At 35.1% G+C, this 21,400-nt stretch overlaps 1 protein-coding gene across 4 annotated transcripts in view; it reads right to left on the reverse strand.

Moving 5' to 3' along the window:
- ATG18B (autophagy 18 B-like protein) overlaps positions 1 to 21,400 on the reverse strand; it is a 150,504-nt gene that overhangs the window by 19,045 nt on the left and 110,059 nt on the right. For all 4 annotated transcript variants that reach the window (XM_089819136.1, XM_089819137.1, XM_089819135.1 and 1 more), the window contains exons 7-8: positions 1,415 to 1,534; positions 905 to 1,050 (exon numbers count right to left, since the gene is read on the reverse strand). In XM_089819136.1, the coding sequence (XP_089675262.1) occupies positions 905 to 1,050; positions 1,415 to 1,534 (266 nt within the window). The remainder of the gene's footprint in view (positions 1 to 904; positions 1,051 to 1,414; positions 1,535 to 21,400) is intronic.

The following is a 21,400-nucleotide window of genomic DNA, read 5'->3' on the forward strand; positions in this document are numbered from 1 at the left end:
TATGATATTCCATCAACCTGCTCTAATAGATGAAAGCTCCTTGTATAGATACTGAAGACAAAAAATAGAAACTGCCCAATAAACTAAATACTAATTAAGATAATCACTAAAGAAACATTATAACATTCTAATAGTTTGTGTATTACAACACACACCAATATATCTATATATGATAGCATGATGTCCACAGCTGTATATGATTTAAGCTTGTAAATAGATTGATATAATACAAAACAATGGAACATATAAGAATTTTTAAAAATGTTCTCAACAAATACATTTATATCAAAAAATACAACCATATGTTTCTAAACATTATGGTCTCCATTTTGACGTGTAGAATATATGCATGGGTTTGTTTGTTCACGAATGCTTACAAATGCCATTTATGTCAAGGGGCCTTGAAAATGTGCCATATCTTTGTACAACACTATATTAGTTTCCTTGCAAAAATGCAAATAATAATAAAACTATCAGTAAAACCAGCCAGATGGAGAGAGACAGTTCTGAGATGTTTGTATTCTTTAATGTTCACAGTAGCAATTTCCACATACTTTAACAGAGAATTTAATCTCGATATTTCTTCACAGAAATGAATGATCTATGACATAGTTTCATAAGGAACATTAAATAATTTTTAAATACCTTCATGAGAACATCATGAATTTCATCTCATTATGAAGTTCAACTTAAGGTATAGCTAATACTGAGATTGTGCTAAGACATCAATTTTAAATAGTAAAAATAAAGACTCAACATATTGAAGAGAGTGAATGAACTAGTAGTGTTCTTGGACTTCCATCTACGGTTTTCAAAATATATATGGGCTGTGTGCATTGAGTATCTAAAATAAAAGTTGAATCGGTACAAGGCATTAACGAATAAAATAAGTTCAACTTTATACCTCTCTGTAGTTATCAGCCCAAGGGTAAAAATATGCACAGAACCAGAGGAGCTGGTTGCTGCAAGTAGACGAGGAAGGTGTGAAGGTGGTCCAAATGAAAGAGAATAGATAACAGCTGGATATGTACCCCTCCGGAAAGTGAATCTCTGCAATTGGAACAATAGAAATAATGAGATGAAAAATCTTCTGATGACATTGGACACGGCATACTCTGGTCCACTTAAATTTGAAACAGAAGAATATCAATCTTGACACCTTTAAAGACACTCGTAACCAAAACCTAGATGTCATCCTTCCTTGTTCTGTTAGAAGGAGGCATCATTATGGCTACTAGACGACTCCTCACACATCTTTACTGTTTCAATGATGAAATGTTAGATGCATGCTTTGAAAAGGAGAATAAGCATGCTTATGCTTGCACTCCAGAGAATGGCCTACTTAAGTGACAAAGAAAATGTTGACTTATAAAATAAATAGGATAAAGATATTGTGAATCGTGACAACATTTACCTCTGAAGGTTGTGACACTAGATAAACCCTTATAACAGTTCCTTGCTCTGAAGCTGTTGCTAAATATGATCCATCTGAAGACAAAGCCATGGCTGCCAATGGTGACTTATGAGCATTTATCTGCCATGAACAAACAACAACAAATCAATCAACACAGAATGCTAGAAAAACTTTACACTTTGATACTAATCCAATATTGAAGAATGAACAATAATGACCTATGAGCATTTATCTGATATGTAGAACTAACAATAATAAATCCCTCAAGATAAAATCGTCTCAATACCAGTTCAATATTTTACAATTGAAAATCATTAAACATTATGAGAGTTCTAATCAAAATTGAAGTTTCGAACATTGAACAATATAAATTAATATTGTATTTTGACATATAAAAATATGAAATATATGATTTGTATCATGAAATACGAACAATAATAACCTACGAGCATTTATCTGATATGTACAACCAACAATAATAAATCCCTCAAGATAAAATCCTCTCAATACCAGTTCAATATTTTACAATTGAGAATCATTAAACATTACAAGAGTTCTAATCAAAATTGAAGTTTCGAACATTGAACAATACAAATTAATATTGTATTTTGACATATAAAAATATGAAATATATGATTTGTATCATGAAAATAATCACAAAAGTTTGCGTGAAACAATTCCATGACAAAATGAAAATAAGATGCCATAAAAATCAGATTTTAGTCATTACAAAACCCTAAACCAATCATGGATTAGAAAGCTCAATAATTAGGGTCGTTATCAAATGTGAATTCCGTAAACCCTAGAAGCTTGTTAAACATTGCTTCACAACAAATGTGAATTCCCTAAACCCTAGAAGCTCCTTATCATTGCTCGATTTTTAATCATCTGGTTCTACCTTTCCTAATTTCAAAATGCATGTTCCTTATGCATTTTTCTTTTCAAACTGCTCATCATTGGGACAAGTAGGTTACTCGTAGTACACTATAATGTTCATTTTTGGGTCCACCTCAACATTTTTAGAAAAATCCATGATTCGTCGAGATTGCCAATTTTATGGGAATAACTTTTTGAAAAACACAGTGTGTTCCAAGAGCCAACATGAATAAAATGATTTTATTCAAGTGCATATCCAATTTTCAAGAAGCATTCCATACTCAATGATTTCCAACATCCTAGGAGCCACCAACTTTCCTAAGACTTCGAGATGTGCAGATGAAAATAATTAATTGAATAATTTGTCTTATAGTAAGTCACTGGTTCAAGTGTGGGTAAGCGAACCCGGTACGTGGGTACGTGACTGTGAAATTTTTAAGGAGTTTGGGTGTGTATGGGAATGTGTTTGTGTGTATGTGTATTAAATATACAAAACATAAGAGGAATTGATGGAATTGTAAAAATAAATCATTTTATAGTATGATACTTTATCATTGATCAATGCCAAATGTCAAAGATAAATAGTAAATGTCAATTGATAGTTGAGCAATACTCAAATAAGCCATATCAATGATATCATATATGTCTATGTTCACGATTCCAATTAAAATCATTACAATTACTAAATTACAAAATGTAGTTCATAAAATATGATTCAATGTTCATCAATCATCAAAAGGATTATCAAAAATATATATCCTCTATAGGATTTTCAGCAACTACAAGTTCAAGATCATCATCATCATTTGAACCCCATGCAATTCCACTCACACTAGATGCACCATATGGTACACCATCATCATCCATAGTGGCTCTAGCAAGATCCTCAATGCTTGCATCCAAATCAGCAAACTCAAGTGCTAAATCCTAAAGCTTTGCTGTCACCTTGGGGATCATTACATGACCAAATATGCAAATTGGAATCAACATACACCAAGTCTCCAGCTGCTTGGGCTTCACTGAGAAGATATTACAATATGCACTCCAATTCCGTTCAGCTACAAAACAATTTGCAACCTGGAGAGAAAACCAACAATAAGATTAAAAATGCAAGATAAATTCAAGAATATTAAGTGTAGAAATTTACAATACAAGAAGAAAACAAATCTTACTTGTGAGAGGATCTTGATTGTAAGAGGTTGGAGGTACATAAACTCTTGACCATGCAGGTTTGGGTACCATCATGTAATAGCATCCATTTTGGATTGGTCTTTGACAACACAAGGCGTATGCTTTTTTACCCAAGACAAACAATCCAAATTATTTCCTAACACTTGTCTCCGCCTATGGATCTTTAAAGAGTCCACTAAATGTCTATTGGTACCCATTAGCAACTTCAAAATCTCTATATGGTGCAGAGTTCTGAGAATCGCCTTGAAATCACCTAAATCGCCGGTATGGCGATTCGATTCAACCTAAGCGATTTTTTATGAGTCGTGAATCGGATCAGCCGATTTTTTCTCATGAATCGCTAATTCATGCGATTCATGGAAAAAATCACCTGAATTAGCTCCATGAATCTGTCGTGCAACAAGGCATAAAGTGGACTTTTCTTTAATTAAAACACATGTTTTTTTGGTTTTCTTATTGGCCTTTCCTCTTTGCTTTAACCCTAAAGGGCCTTCTAATTGTTAAGCATGAGTAGAAGAGAGGAAAAGTGAGAGAGAAGAAAAGAAAAGAAAAACCACAAATTTCCAACCAGCAAGAAGGAAAAGCACCAAAGAGATCAAAAGTCCATCTGGGGAGGCCATAAGATTACATTGGGAGCATTAAGGAGTCGATAACAACACTCCTCAACTCATTTGCAAGAGGTAAGTGTTGATTTTTTTTTGCATGTTAGTGTATTATGCATTTTTGGTTAAATTTTTTTAGTTTTCATTTGCAAATCTTGAATGTTTTTTAGTTTTACTAAATTGCAAACTAGGGTTTGTTGTTTTGTAGCTTTCGTTTATTAGTTTCAAACTTTGAAGTTTTACTTGAATTTTCTTATTGCAGCAGCCCTTTGCTTTCATTTTCCGCAATGGATAAAAAGGATGAATGTTGGAAATATGCCAAAGAGTTTTCTAGAAGAAACAAATTTCAAACGAAATGTATTTTTTGTAAAGAAAAAATTCTGGTGGTGTTTATAGATTCAGATACCATATTGCTTCTATACTTGGACATGATATTACAATTTGCACTCAACAAACTACTGAGGCAAAACATACTTGTTTAGTGGCATTAGAAAAATATGAACAAGAGAAATTGAATAAGAAAAGGCAACTTGGAAGGATTAAGGGCTATTGGCTCCCATGCTCTCGTAGTCGCATCCGCATCTGCATCAGCTTCCGCATCCGTAAGTTGTGTTGGAGAGGGTTCTTTCAGGCCTCCTTTTCGTCCTAGTTCTAGTGCTCATGCTAGTGCTAGTGCTAGTCAGTCTTATACTAAGATTGAGTCCAACTCCAACTTGTTGCAGCCTAGAGCGTGGAAAAACAGATTGGATAGTTACTTTGTGCCCCGCACTACTCCTGGCTCAAAACCCACGCTTGAGGGCATGGTTTTGAACAAGGAGATTCATGATGCTGCCAGAAAAGAGATTTGCAAATTTTGGTACTTTTGCAACATTCCATTTGTTGCAGCTAGGTAATTAATTCTTTTTTCTTTGTTTTCTTTAAGGTTCAACTAAAACTTTAATTATATCAACTTGTTTTATGATTCATTGATTAATCATATATTGACTTTACAAGCTTACATAATGATTTGAAATCTAAATTTCTAATCATAATCTATTTGTGATAGGGCTCCTTATTGGCAAAACATGATAGATGCAATTGTTATTTGCGGTCCGTGGTTTAAAGCCCCAACTAAGGCTGAGTTGAATGGATACCTTTTGGATGAAATGGTAGAGGATATGAAGGTTGAGCTTGAGGAGCACTAAAAGGAGTGGATCGAAAAGGGTTGCACCATCATGACTGATGGTTGGACATATAGGAGGAATAGAACACTCCTTAATTTTCTTGTTTCCTGTGGAGGTGATTGATCATTCTACTTTTCTACATACAGTGAATTGTGAATCATGATTGAATATTTCAAATTTTCATTTGTTGATTGCTAATTTGTTGATGATCCATGATAATTCATTGTTTTGTAGGATATACCATATTCCTCAAATCCATTGATGCTTCCGCTCATATAAAAAATGCCACATACTTATGTGAGGTTATTGAGGAAGTCCTAGCAGAGGTGGGGGAACAACATGTGGTGCAGGTGGTGACGAATAATGCAGCAAGTTATGTTGTTGCAGGTAAACTTTTAACTTTTCAAGTTTTGAAAATAAATTTATTTGAATTTTGAACTTTTTCTAATTCTAAGTTTCCGAAGTCCTAACATGTTTGAATTTCTAATTAACTTAAAATTGTTGTAGGTAAACTTTTGATGGAAAGGCACCCCACCATATTTTGGTCTCCTTGTGTGGCACACTACCTTGACCTCATGTTGGAGGAAATTGGCAAGCTTGAGTGGGTCAAATCATGTGTTGAAAGGGCAAAAAACATATGCAAGTTTATCTATAATCATCCATTCATCCTTAGCACAATGAGGGACTACATAGGAGGCAAGGAGTCCACGCATCACAAGGTTTGCATTGAATTTTATCACATTGCAATCCTTTTTGACATCAAGGGACGATTTGAGGAGCATGCTTTGTTGGGCGGGAGTGGATTACATCTTCCTATGCTACGACCACTACAAGGTAGATGTGATGAATTGCATCTTTGATGATGATGGTTTTTGGAAATCTACTAAAGAAATCCTTAAGGTTAATTTATTGCAATTTAACATTTAGTATATTACTATTTAATATTTAATATTTAATTGTTTAATGATTTAGTTCTACTTTTAGTTATATTAGTTTATATTTAAGTTTTGACTCAAATGTTTTTTATATATTATATGCAAGCCACTGAGCCCCTTGTATCTCTCCTACGAACTACTGATGGGGAGAAGCCCTCTATGGGCTACATATATGAGGGCATGGATAGGGCCAAGGCGACCATTTGAGCCTAGTATGCAAGAGTGCAGGAGAAGTATGCCCCTATTTGCAATGTCATTGATAGGAGATTGCAGAATCAGCTCCACTGACCCATCCATGCAACAGCTTACTTTTTGAATCCGGCATTTTGTTTCCATCCTGACTTCAAGGCAAATGAGGAGGTTCTCACCGGCTTATATACAGTGATCCAGAGGTTGAGTAGTGATGAGGATAGCGCAGCTACAACCATTGAGCTCGACAAGTTCAATAATAAAGAAGGGCCACTTTTCTCTGGCAGGATGGCCATAGATGCTTGGACAACAATACAGCCAAGTAAAAAATAAATAATGTATTCATGAATCTAAAGTTTATGACTTATAAGTTGTGCATTTTAATTGTTGATTGTGTAATTTTAAAGTTGTAAATGAGATTAACTGTTTTTGTTTTCCCTTATTTCAAATAGATAGTGGCAAATATTTGGGCCCACAACCCCAAAACTTCAAAAAATTGTCATTTGTATTCTAAGTCAGCCAAGCAGCGCTTCTGGATATGAGCACAGTTGGTCCATGTTCGAGCACATCCACTCGAACAAGAGAAATAGGTTGACTGTGCAGAGGTTGAATGATCTTGTCTTTGTTCATTACAATCTTCGTCTTAGGATCAGACAGATTTTGGGCGATGACTCCTCTCCAATCATTCTGGGGGAGATTGATCCAAAATCAAAGTGGCTCACTGAGGCTATGGATCCAGTCTTCATTGAGGAAGACCATGAGTGGGTTGACTAGGTGGATAGAGAGGCTGAGGTTGTAGCCATGGCAGAGGAGGCAGCTAGAGCACGTTCAGGCACTGGTGGACGCACACGCGCATGCATAGACACAGGCTGTAGTGATGATGTTCGTGAGCCCATCTTACATGCGGGAGCTATGGCTTGGCAATCCTCTAGGACCTACCATAGACGCCTTTCTAGTAGGCAGACTAGATACTCAAAGGTTGAGGCTGAGGCTACGATCGAGCTTGAGGATGATGATGAGGCTTGAGCTAAAGCCTTGTTTTTTCATTTTGTTTACAAATATTGATAGACATACGTTTCATGGGTCTTCATCTTAGATTCTTACATACATTTATGATTTGATGTCTTATGGATCCTCATCTTACATACATTCTATGATTTGGATCATTATGATCATATGATTTCTATTTACTTCAGCTACAACCTAAAATTTACATTTTACATGTAACATAGTTACGTATGTGATGGATTTATCATTTATATTCCATGTTTATGTATGTTAACTTCTATTTGATGATGTTATAGTGTGTTTAAGTTATATTCAATAAAGGGTGCATGAAATAAGTTTTGAATTGTTAAATCTCTAAATTTAAACGGTTTTTTTTTATTTTGTCAATTCATAGCCAATTCATGATTCGATTCGGCCTTGTCCATTCCAATCTGATTTTGATTCTCGTTACTTTGATATGGTGGTACCCTCCCTAGGATAGAAATCAATTGTGTGCTATAGTGCCTCAGAGATAGGGCATATGCAATGAGATGCAATGGCATGGTCATCTTGTTCCAACAATGAAGAAAAATTGCTTCCACCCTTTTACAAAAGGCGTCTTTAGGATCATTCTCCCTCCTTTGTATAACCACTTTTATTTTCTCCAACATCGTGTCCATGTTATCATAAACATCTCTCAAGCATGGTTCATCTGTATCAGCAAATTGGAGCATAAACAAGATAGGTCCAATGAACTACAATACATATTCCACACGAACCCACCAATCGTCATCCAAGATCAATTCTTTAACCTTTTGGAACCTCTCTAAACTTAATTGCTTCCATACCCCATAAATTGTTAGTAACCATTTGACCCAATGCCTCCATAACCTTCACAAATCGTCGTAGAACAATTGTGTGAGATTCAAACTGGGTCTCAAAAACCTAAGAAGATATTAATAGTAAGTTAATAACACATTCAAAATATATAAATAACATCAAAAAAACATTATTCAATTATGTAAAACATGACATAAATGAAACTAAATAAATAAAATTTATCTTCAACAATCTTAATCTTTAAAATTTATGAAAACTACTTGTATCATATGGTGGTTTGTCACAAACATTTGGATGTTCTCGATCTCCCAGTATATTTCTTTCACCCACTGTATTTGAGTGTCAATTGCTTGCATCACCAAATCGAGAGTGTACAATGCACAATGTCCAAAAAATGTGCTCATATCTTGCCTCTATAAAAGCACTTGTAGCCCTGCAAAATTTTGTAATGTCATTAATTACTTGAACCACATTTTTGTTACCCACCATCTCTATGGAGTCAATGAGAATCCTGGAAATGAACTCTGCATCTTTCACTTCTCCTTCAGAATCAACTACCCTCAAAAACATTGTCTCCTTGGAGGACATTGTAATAACACTGATCAATGGACAACTTTTGCAATCTTTTCAACCATCACAAACAATAAATAGACATGTTTTAATTCAAAAATCACCTTCCCATACCCAATACTTGTGAAACCAGAAGGTACACTATTTACTATTAACATCATATCCCACCAATATGGTGATCTCACCAAGTTGAATGGAAGAACATTGCTTCAACAATGTCTCTTGCCTCCATTTTAAATGCCCTCTCCAATAGACCTCCCTTGTGGGTGGAGATTTCTTCTTCATCTTCCATAGAGGGCATAGGCAAGAAGGATGTTTGGAGGTTGCAACTATCTCAAAGGGCAATATCATTGTTTTCTTCTTTCTGGAACTATAACAACTTTGTTTTCCTTTTGCAATCAATTGGTCAGCATTCTCTTGTTCTTTTATAAATCTTGTTATTTGTACAAGAGACAACCCTTTCTTATCTAGGCCATCACACATATTAATCCCATAACCACCAAGGCCTATAAAATGAAGTTTCACTCAATAATAAGAGCTATTACATTTTACATTACAAAAACTATACTTCCAAATAAAGCCTCCACCTCCAATAACTTGTGAAATTATTGTTGTATGTCTCTATAAAGGAGATCCTTTACCAATTTTGAATTTTTGACTTCCCTCGCCACCCACAAAACTTTGCCTATAATAAAAATGGGAAAAAAAACATACATAACATCTTCACAAACTTGTAAAAACTCATCAAAAACTTGAAAAATTAATCATAAGACTAAAGAAAAGGGTTTAAATGTATACCTTAAAAAGCCTATGTGGAAGCTATTTGGCACTCCACAATCGATCTCCTTTGAATACAATCATCTTCCTTCAAAATGTCAAGATGGAGAGAAAAATAAGAGGTCAAATGAAATTTTTTTATGTTTGAAGGCCTCATATTGGGACGTTTTACAATTTAGCACAAAAAGAAATTCATAAAAGTACTTTGTATGAGTTTTAGACCCACTTTTGTAGAGTAGGCTCACAGTTGCACCTAGGTGTGGGCTAGGTGTGTACAAGGTGTGCGCCCAACCCAGTGGGTGTGTAGAGGTGCACAAGTCTAAGCACCCTAGCACACCCACAAGGTTGGGCTCACACCCACAAGCACATCAAGTGTGTGGGTGCAGTGTGCAAACACTACAATACAACTCTTAAAGGGACTTTATATTACAAGGTAGCTTATATTTATTTATTTACTTTAAGGGTGGGTCATGTCATAAAAGTGTTTAAAGGGCCAGAAAGTATTAGCACTAGCATGGGGTAAAAGCAACTCAAAAATTTTATTTAACAGTGACATTGAAATGGATGATCGAAAGTAATATTTTATTAAAAGTTCTTGAAAAACTACATTATATAAAGGGCATGCCATGTTCTCTAATGTAATAAGGAAAATCTCATAAGCTATTATATAAATTTTGCAACTCTAAGGGAATGCCCTCAAGTGCTATTATTCTATAAATAGAGGAATGCCCTTATAACTTATTTTTGTAATTGATGATTAGACAAAGTCCCCAAGTGAAACTAGAGGTTTTCTTGACTCTGTTCTTCCCTACCAGTGCCCGTTTTGAACGGAGGAAAATGTACAGGATTTCAAATTAATAAAAAATATTATGGCTTATGCCTTTTACTGATCAAAAAGAAACAAGCCAACAAGTAAATTAATTAGAATAAGCTTATAAATAAATAAATAAGTTGAACTAAGAACTTGTACAAAGCACTTATAGCCAAATGCAAAAATAAAAATGGAAAAAGAAGTCTATAGATGGAAGCATATTAATTTGTACATTCCTCATTGTTAGTATGTGGAAAATGATCATGCTAATACTGTACATCATTGGGTGGGAGAAGAGGGACAAACCAAAATTTTCTCGTACACGTATGACAAACAAGAATATGAATAAGTGGCTAAAAGTTGTCATAATAGGTGATATCACATTGTAATTCTCTCTTTGTTGGATAATAAAAATAATTAGATGCATATTGGATGAACAAAGTTAAATCTTTCTCCTATATTGTGAATTATTCTTCATTTGTGTATTTGGCTATGATACCAATTGTTTGGTTTAAATAGATGTAGGGCAAATAGACGAAGCCAAATTCAAGGTTGAGAAGTTCAACATCCCAATTCATCAGTTATGTAAAATAAGATGGAGGCTTATCTATATCAAAAGGATTTGTGGTGGCCATTACAAGTAAAGGCAAAGAAACCTACCACGATGTCAGATGAAGACAAGGATATTCTGGACAGGAAGGCTTTGGGGACCATTTGATTGTGCCTTACATTATTTGTAGCATTCAACAAATCAAAAGCAACAATGGTTGAAAGCCTGAAACCCTAATGGAAGATTTAGCTAAATTATATGAGAAACCCTCAGCTTCATAAGGTATTGCTTATGAAGCATTTGTTTAATATGAAAACAAGTGAAGGAGAATCTCTGGCAGATCATTTAAATGAATTTGACACAGTTACTAGCCAATTTTGATGAAGAGGTTAGGGCTCTCTTAATTGTATATTCTTTGCTAGAAAGTTGGAATTGCTTAGTTATGGTTGTAAGTAACTCTATCTTTGGTTCAAGCACTAAAAAATTTGATGATGTTGTTGGTGATATCCTAAGTGAGGAAATGCCACATCAAAGCACGAGTGGGACTTCAACATCATTGATTGTCACTTTGAATGTAGAGAACAAGGGAAGACCAAAGGAAAGAGGAAAAGGCCTTGGGAATTGTGAGAAGTCGCAAAGGAATTCAAAGAAACAACGCTCTCAATCAAGAGGTAGAAAGGATAGCTAGTGAGTAGAAACCTATATTCAGAGTTTAATTGTCATTCCCAAAATATTAAGATGATATCTTATTTACTTGGCCATTTATCCAAACAAGGTAATAATATTGAAACTTGAAATGCTGAAATCTCAATCTAGGCAATTATTATAAATGTTTTTACTCTAATGATCTAACTTTTTGTTTAGAAGCATATGATGTAGTTTGTGCAAATACAATATTCAGGAATTTTGGCATGAAGGAAATAAATGGATATACTTCTCATTGGACAAAATGAAAGGAGGAAAATGTCACTTGTATTTAAATTTATGTAGATAAAATTGCAAAGAATATAAAGGGTATGTCCTGTTCTCTAATGTAATAAGGAAAACCTCATAAGCTATTATGAAAATTCTGCAACTCTGAGGGGGTTCCCTCAAGTGTTATTATTTTGTAAATAGGGGAATGCCCCTATTACATATTTTGTAATTGATGAGTGGAAAAATTCCCCAAGCAAAATTGGAGATTTTCTTGACTCTGTTCTTCCCTACCAATGCCTGTTTTGAATGGAGAAAAATGTACAAAATTGAAAATTAATACAGAATATATGACTTATGCCTATTACCAATCAAAACAAAACAAGCCAGCAACTAAATTAATTAGAATAAGCTTATACATAAATAAAAAGTTAAACTAAGCACTTAGAGCCAAATACAAAAATAAAAATGGAAAAAGAAGTGATGGAAGCATATTAATTTGTGCATTCCTCATTGTTAGAATGTGGCGAATGATCATAATAATATTGTACATCATCAAGTGGGGAAGGGGGCCAAACCAAAATTCTCATACAAGTATGACAATATGAGAATACGAATACAAGGATACTGGTACGAGAAAAGATTACAAGTATACTTTTTAGGGTTAGGTATATTTTGTTAGGAAAATTTTTGTAAATTGTCAAAAATGGGCTTATAAATAAGTGGCTAAAAAAATGTCGTAATAGGTGATATCACATATTGTAATTCTCTCTTTGTTGGATAATAAAAATAAATGGATGGCTATTTCTCTAGAGGATGTAGCCCATATTGGACGAATAACATTAAATCTTTGTCCTTTGTGTTGTGAATTATTCTTCATTTGTGAATTTGGCTTTGATACCAATTGTTATGATTTTAATAGATGCAGAGCAAATAGACAAAACCAAATTCAAGGTTGGGAAGTTCAACATCCCAATTCATTAGTTATGGAAAATACAGATGGAGGATTACCTATATCGAAAGGATATGTGGTGCCATTACAAGGGAAGGCAAAGAAATCTACCACGATGTCAGATGAAGACCAGGTTATTCTAGACAGAAATGCTTTGGGGACCATTCCATTGTGCCTTACATCATCTGAAGCATTCAATAAATCAAAAGCAACAATGGCTGAAAGCCTGAAACCCTAATTGCAGCATTAGCTAAATTATATGAGAAACCCTCAGCTTCATAAGGTATCTCTTAACAAGAATTTGTTTAATGGAAAACAAGTGAAGGAGAATCTATAGCAGATCATTTCAATGAATTTGACACGGTTAGGGCTCTCTTAATTTTGATGAAGAGGTTAGGGCTCTCTTAATTTTATATTATTTGCTAGAAAGTTGGAATAGCTTGGTCATGATTGTAAGTAACTCTATCTTTGGTTCAAGCACTAAGAAATCTGATGATGCTGTTGCTGATATCCTAAGCAAGGAAATGCCACAGCAAAGCACGAGTGGGACTTCTACATCATTGAGTGGCTCTTTGAACGTAGTGAATGAGGGAAGACCAAAGGAAAGAGGAAAAAGATTTGGAAATTGTGACAATTCACGAAGAATCCAAAGAAAGGATGCTCTCAATCAAGAGGGAGAAAGGATTGCTATTATTATGGAAAGCCAAGACATTTAAAGATAGATTGTTGGTCATGGAAAAACAAACAAGGAGATGAAAATTAAGATGACAGTAAGGAAGCCAACATTACAAGTAATGCCTTACAAGATGCCTTAATTCTAAGTTTGGATATTGTTAATTATTATTGGTTAATAGATTTAGGGGCTATATTTCATGCCATGCCTAATAGGAATTATTTTCCAGATTATGTTCGTGGTGATTGTGGACACGTATATTTGGGTTATGATAAGCATTGTCAAATTGTTGGAAAAAGAAATGTAAAAATCAAGTTGCAGAATGGAAATGATTGAGAAATTAGAGCTTGTGCATTCAGATGTATGAGGACCAGCTAATGTTGTTAATGTTTGGTGGTTGCAGAAGATATCTATGTACCTGTGATTGCATCAGCATTATATTTGAGATACTCGTTGCTGCTTTGTCTAATCCTTAATATGATGAGGTTGCAAAGAGTCTTCATTATGAATGATCTTTCATATGAAGAGTCACGTTTTTTGAAGATCATGAAGAGTCTTCAGCATTAGCTAATGAAGAGACCATGTATGGATATTGAAGAGTCAAGACAATGAAGGTTAAAGACAATGAAGGGGTCTTCACTTTGTAATGTCAAGATAATGAATGGTCAAGGCAATTTTATATATTCTACAAAAGTAATTTATAGGTGATGGAGATTGATATTGTGTTTTAGAATATTTCTTCAGTTTTGAGCCTAGTGTTTGGGCATACTGTATCTCAGACTCGAGTATTCAATAAAAGTGATTCTATTGTGTAGCTGGGTTTTTTCCCTGGAGGATTTTCTTAGGATAAATTGTCGTGTCTTAGTGTTCATTATTGATTTTGTTCTGATGTTTTTCTGCTTATTTTTATTCATGGTTAGTCTTCCCTATTTTCACTGTTTAGCTCGAGATGTATCTATTGTTGTGTGGATACCTGTATATTCCTTTGTATATGGTCTTTCTTTCCACGTAATGTGATGGTTTTACCATCATAAATACTGTGATCTTTGCAGTGTGCTTGCTGTAGCATTTGGTTCTCTGTCGTATGTATTAATGAGAGATTTTTGTAGAATAATTTGTTGCTACCGTAATGCTAGAAAAATTTATGATTATGTTGGATACTCATGTGATCTAATATTGAGTAATGTCACTGTTGTATGTGCAAGTCAAGGATTAGGATGACGTGTATTTTTTTACTTACAAGCATTTGGGGCTGTATGACTTGTTGGATGTCCATGGTTATGTGATTCTCTAAGATATTCTTGGATAAGATATAGACGCCCATTGTTGTTTGGGCATATTGTACTCAAGACTCTTTTTCTTTCAATAAAAGTGAATTTATTGTGTGACTGGGTTTTACCCCTCAAGTTAAAGGTTTTCCAAAGATAAATTGTTGAGTCTTGTTGTTCATTATTGCTTATATTTTGATGTTTTTATGCTTATTTTCATTCCTAATCCAACACATAACACAGGTATCGACTCTTGGCGGTTCTTGTTATTCTGTTATTTTTTATAGATGACGCAACTAGGAAAACATGGGTGTATTTCCTAAAACAAAAAAAAATGGTTTTGAAACTCTTAAGAAATGGAAACCTTTGGTTGAAAATGAGATAGGAAATAGGTTAAATTGTCTCAAATCTGATAATGGAGGCGAGTATTGCAACAAAGCATTTGAAGATTATTATTCTTATAATGGCATCCAAAGACAAGACTGTTCCAAGAACCCGACAAGAAAATGTGTGTCTAAGAGAAAGAATAAGACTATCATAAGTGTGCAAGGAGCATGAGATTGCATGCTAGACTACCCCTACATTTTTGGGCATACATTGTACATATTGTTGTTTATTTGATAAGCAAAGGCCTTGAAATCATTTGGATGGTAGCATTCTAGAGGAAGGATGGACTGGTAAAAATGTAAATTATTCTTTTTTGAAAGCCTTAGGTTGTGAAGCTTTTGTCCTTCTTAATAAAGAAAACATAACCAAACTTAATGGTAAATCTCAGAAACGTACCATCATTGGCTATGGAATAGAAGACTTTGGTTATCACTTATGGGATTTTGAAAATCAGAAAATTCAATGAGAAGGTTTTGTATAAAAAACATATGCAAGAAAAGAAACATAAACACGAGAAAAAGGAATATGTGGTGCTCGATGAGATTCCACAAAATAAAATGCCATTCATACCTGATGCTCAGCAACAACAGGATATTCCACAAAAACCTACAAGTGTTAGGGATTCTACAAGGTTAAATAGACCACCTGAAAGACTTTCTCCTTCCCTGTATTCTATTTTATTAATTAACCCTAGTGAACCAAAAGGATATAAAGACACAATGCAGGTCCATGAAAAAGGAAATGTATGCCTTGGCGCAAAATCAGGCTTGGACTTAGTCCTATTACCTATAGGAAAACGAGCCTTGCCAAATAAATAGGTTTACATGTTGAAGGAGGATGGAGGGCATAAAAGGTACAAACCCAAGGCTTTGCACAAAAAAAAGGTATAGATTTCGATAAAATTTCTCCATTTGTAAAAATGACTTCAATTAGAATTGTCCAAGTCTTGTGGCTGCAAAAGACTTGCATCTTGAACAGTTACATGTTAAAACAACATTTCTCCATTGGGATTTTGAGGAGGGAATTTATATGCAAAAACTGTAGATGTTATCTGCAACCTTCATTGAAAGCATTCTAAAGGCATTTTAGGTGATGAACAAGGCATTGCAAAAGTCGCAGAATCAGCAGAATCGAGGAAAAAAAAAATCCAACTTTTCGATATTTTCCTATGTTTCAAAGAACTGCATTCTTTAAAGCCTTTAGAGCAAAATTTAGGATCAAAACTAGTGTTGATCCCTTGGCACGATGTGTTAAAGACATAGTGACGAGGAATTAAAACTAGATCTCCTAAAGACCTTTCCAACGATATATGCCATTACGGGTTTTGAGCAATGAATAGAAAGTTATGACCCTCCAAACTTGGGGTAATAAAATGCCAAACTTCGTCCTGGCTAGTATGGCCTAGCTATAGAGAATTGAGTGAAACAACTCTGTTTTTTTTTTTTTTTTTTTGGGGGGGGGGGGGGGGGGGGGGGGGGGGTGGGGGCCCATTCATCCTTCCCCTTTCAAACCATTCATCCCACCACAAGAACGGAAAAATTAATTGATCGCTAATGAAACTTCGTCTCCATATAGGTTTCCCTTGTTCTTGGTGATGTTGGTTCAATGGGTATTGTTGTTTCAACTACTAGATATGCTGCTGACTAGGCGGCCTTTCTTTAAGTTGATTTATCGCAGGGTTTGTTTCATTTGAAAAATGGCCATCCCCAACAGGTCGGGGCCTCCCACCCGCACATAAATAGCCGTTCATCCTGGACTACCATCACCTCGATCCCCTACAGGTCGGGCTCTACTATTCTATAGGCAAGCCTATCAAAATTGTGGGACCCTACTATTCTATGGCAGAAGCCTCTCCCTAACATTTCATTGCAAACCATCCCTGTCTCCTCTGCACGCAACAAGATGCTTTTTTTGACTTTTTAACCCAATCAATCGGGCTTTTACTCACATATAAGAGTGTTTCCACAGGTCTAACTTGATCAACTTAATATGGATCCGAATAAACCGTCTTTACTACATCGTTTCTCTAGCTCCTACCTCTGTCTACCCAACGGCTTCCTTCACTATGTTGGTTGGAGCGTTAACCTAGAAGAAGCTGGAATTGGCCGGACATATATCTTCCTATATATTATTTTCTATATTTTGTATATTAATATATTTAATTATTTTCATAATGTAAATAATGAAAATTCTCACCAGAGAAAACTAGAATGTTACTATTGAAATTGTGCTCTTTATCAGCATTGATGTTTATAACATCATCATATTTCAATATCGGTCCCTAAATAATATTTTTTAATAATTGTTAATTATTAATAGGATTGAATACAGGTAATATAGTTTTCTCAACTACTTCCCAAAAATCATATAAAGCTAATTGTAATTGCTCTTGTAAGAAATCTGCTATAGAATGAATAGAGTGGTTTCTTCCAAAGTCCACAACCTCTTTTCCTTCAAATACTTCATCTTCCAAAGGGCGCTCATTGCAAAGAGTTCCACGTATCAGCACTGCGAAGCTTTGAAAGAAAGGGAGATTTCTTGCTAGAAATCCTACCACCGCGCCACATGTGTAGCCTGCAATCACTTTTTTGTAGAGAAAACTTCTTACCTTTGCTTTATTTTCCTCTTCAAAGTAATTTTTCTCAAGTTGCACAAGCTTACCACTTGCCATCAAGTGTATTTTGGGACAAGCCTCCTCTACTCTTCGCCGAAAGCTACGCTTGTGCAACATGTGTCTGTCAAGCACTAAATGCATTCCACTTTTTGTCGGTGGACCCGGGTGCTACCTAAAAATTACATCCATGCTACATAACGTGACACATGGTCATCTCGTGGGCTCTTGAGGATGTTTGGTTTTCTTCAGCAGCAACTCCCAATGCCTGAGTGTTGTGTATTATACTCTTTCCATACTAAGTGCTTTCTGCAAGTGCGTTGTAGGATTTTGTTAGGATGTATATGCGTGTTTCTCACAAAGGATTATAAGACTGCAGTTTTAAAACATTAGTCTTCGCAATAGTGTACTATGTGTTCTTCCTATTCAACCAGATGCTTCCATGCATCTCTTTTCGCGAGCTCTTGGTTTCTTCTAAATTTTTACACAATTTTCAGTAAAGCTACCGCCATGACTATTAAAATAACCTTCATGTTTCCTTTTAATGCTCACTATTGTATCTTATTATATCTCTGTAAATATTAGAATGTTTCTAATATTTAGTATAGTCTAGAATAGAATGTTTCTATTCTATTCGACACTCCTCTTTGTATATATAGATCAGTTTGATCTCTAATTAATTCATTCAAATTTTCCGCCATTTACATTTGTAACAATGACTACAAAAGATATGGTAGCTAAACCGCAGTCTTTGAAGAGAAATGGTGTCCTTGCACACAGATGAAGATCTGACTTCCTCCGTAGATCGAGGGTTAGCTATAAACCTTGATGGTGGCAATGTGACCTGACTCTCTACTTTTGCGAGATGTAGTACTCAACACACCATTAGTTTCACTTATTGATTAGGGCTTTCTGGCAACACCTTGGCTATATAGAATGCAAAGCATTGTATGGTAAAGTGGGAATCTTTTGGGAGGATTTTCACTCTTATTAGAAAGGCTATTGTAGCAAGCCTTAAGACTATGACAAGCATTTTCGAATCAATGAAATGTATCAAACCATGCTTGTCACTTTGTAACCCTTTTCCTTTCAAAGATTTATTTGTTTTCATTAATGTTTTATGTACATCTCAAGACTTCAATTGTTGCATGTTAGTTTCTACTATACAGATTATGCTTTAAGCTTCTATGCATTTGGCTATCTTTGTATGTTTCTTGCATTATGTCTCATGCTTAGATAGTTGCTCATATATAATAATCATATGTCTATACACACACACACTCTAATATACAACAAAGTAAATAAATGAAAAATAAAATACATATAAGCAAGACAAAAATAGCAATAAATATAAAAATTAAATAATGCAATGAGGTCCAAGAATATAAAAGGATAACGGAGAAAAAAACGAAAGGAAAAAGATAATAGAAGAAACCAAAAGGAAGACGAGTGAAAATGCGAGAAAGAAATTTAAAAAGAAGAAAACCTACCAAATACCTAAACAACATACGAACTTAAGAAAATAAACGAAGGAGCCTTGGGGGGAAAGGTGGGGGGAATATCAAAAGGGAGAGAAACTACAAGGAAGCAAAGGACGAGGGGGGGGGGGGGGAGCAGAGGGAAAATGATAGAGAAAGGAAATAGGTCATGAATGTCACGTTTAAATCTTCAGGAAGGCTATAAAGGGTCGTTATTAATGATTAAGGATCCACCCTTCGTCACAATTATGGTTAGGGGGCTAGTTTATAATTTTAATGGCCTCTTTGATTTTGCTTTTGAATGGCTTCTCTTCTTTGGATAAGATTTGACTGTTTTCTAGGAAAACAAGGTGCTTGGTGATGAAGGAGTGGTCAGCTGAGGGGCGGGGGCCCTTAGTCGTTCATGGAAACCCTTATTATCCTTTTTGAGAAATTAAGCATCACATCCTTGACCTCTATCTTTTCTCTTTCATTGTGCCTCTTCTCCCCTTCCTCTTTCTTCTTCTTTTTCTTCTTTCACAAATTAGTGGTTTGACAAGGATTACAGGTCCTTTCATCGCTTGATTCATTAAACTTTCCCCGCCTTTACCTAGTCGAAGGTTGCCTACCGCCACACTCTTTGCCATAAGAAGTTGTTTCACACATCACATTGTAGATCCCTTTGTGCTTCTCTCTTACAGTCTCTGAAGCTTTTCTGGCATACCATGCTGCCCCCTCCACTGTAATGTCCCCTTTTTAGCATTCATAGCATGATGTTGTCGTTAGCCTATTTCCCCACGGTCCCGTAGGCTAACCAGGACATTAAAGGGGCTTAGAGGCCATTTGGCCTAGATAGTTTCAGTTGCAGGTCTTTCTAAGGGGTTTTGAGGCAACTTTGGGCATACTTACTATTTATAGTAAGTCATCTTGGGCATGGGTGGACATCCAGTGGCAGCGGTATGTCGATGGTAATTGTTTAAAATCGGCAAGAAGACTTGTTTATCATTGATAGGATTTGTTTTGCATTGATAAAGCTATTTTATAAAGTTAAATTTAAATATTTAACTTTATTAATGCATAGACTATAGTTTGTGGGAAATATTTAAATTAAAAGAGTCCCCTTTATTTTATAACACATTGGAGACATAAGTTACATAAAGGGAGTTATGTTTTATCCCACATTGAGAAAACGAAGGATGGAGCTCTTGTGAGAACACTATAAAAGAAATGGAAGAGCTTCTTTTAAGCATGCTTGGGAAAATCAAAGAAATTGGAAAATTTTCTGGAGATCATGTCTCAATAGTTTGAAGAACGAAATCCCTTCAAGCTAAAAATCTTGACGCCATTGAAAGATATGGTCTTGAGATTCAACAGGGTAGCAATCTGAAAAAAGCAAATACGAAAAAGCAACCCGAAAAAGCGGAATCAAAAAAGTAGCCCGAAAAAAACGGAACCGAAAAAGCAGGCAGAAAAAACAATCCGTAAAAGCAGTTCAAAAAAGCGAATCCGAAAAAGCAGTCGAAAAAGCAAATCAGAAAAAGCGAAGCAAAAGGGGCAACATTGTAGAAAATTATTACAGCCATCTACAATCAGGTTTTTCACTTCTCATTTGGCATATTTTCTGAGAAATGTAGGTTTTCAGCTAAGTACAAAATATAGCATCAGCAGTTCACTATTTTCATATTGTACTTGTCTTTGTTTGCCATTTGGCATTATTGGTATCAAAGAAAGGCAAGGATTTTGCAATTGAAAGAGCATTGTAATTTTTAGACTATCTATATTGCAAACTTAGAGTTTGATGATCAACTTATTAGTTTGCATGCCAATTGTTTGACAAAATGTCAATTGGCTGTAAGTTCTCTTTTTGGCATAAATAATGTCATAATTTTGCATACTAAGTGTTTATATTAATGCCACTTGGTTGTAAGTGCATAATGCCATCTTAGGTTGCATCCAAAGTATTTGTCATAATCACTAGTTGCTGTAGCTGCATATTGTAAGTAGTTTAAGTCACATATTTGTATTGAATATTGCCAAAATTAGTTGCACATTCATGTTAGGTCATTGTTTAGACAAATCTAGAGTTTTTGTAAGCATTCTCCTTGATGCAAATCGAAACAAGAGTTATTGCAGCAACCTGAAAAGTTATATCAGTCATATGACCCCTTGTATGCAAAGTGTTTGACAAAATTCCTTGAGCTTTCATCAGCATTTTTGAGGGCAGATTTGAAGAGG

Source organism: Cupressus sempervirens, chromosome 3 (assembly GCF_028749045.1).
Source record: "Cupressus sempervirens isolate cs-2001-9-10 chromosome 3, ASM2874904v1, whole genome shotgun sequence".
Classification (NCBI taxonomy): domain Eukaryota; kingdom Viridiplantae; phylum Streptophyta; class Pinopsida; order Cupressales; family Cupressaceae; genus Cupressus; species Cupressus sempervirens.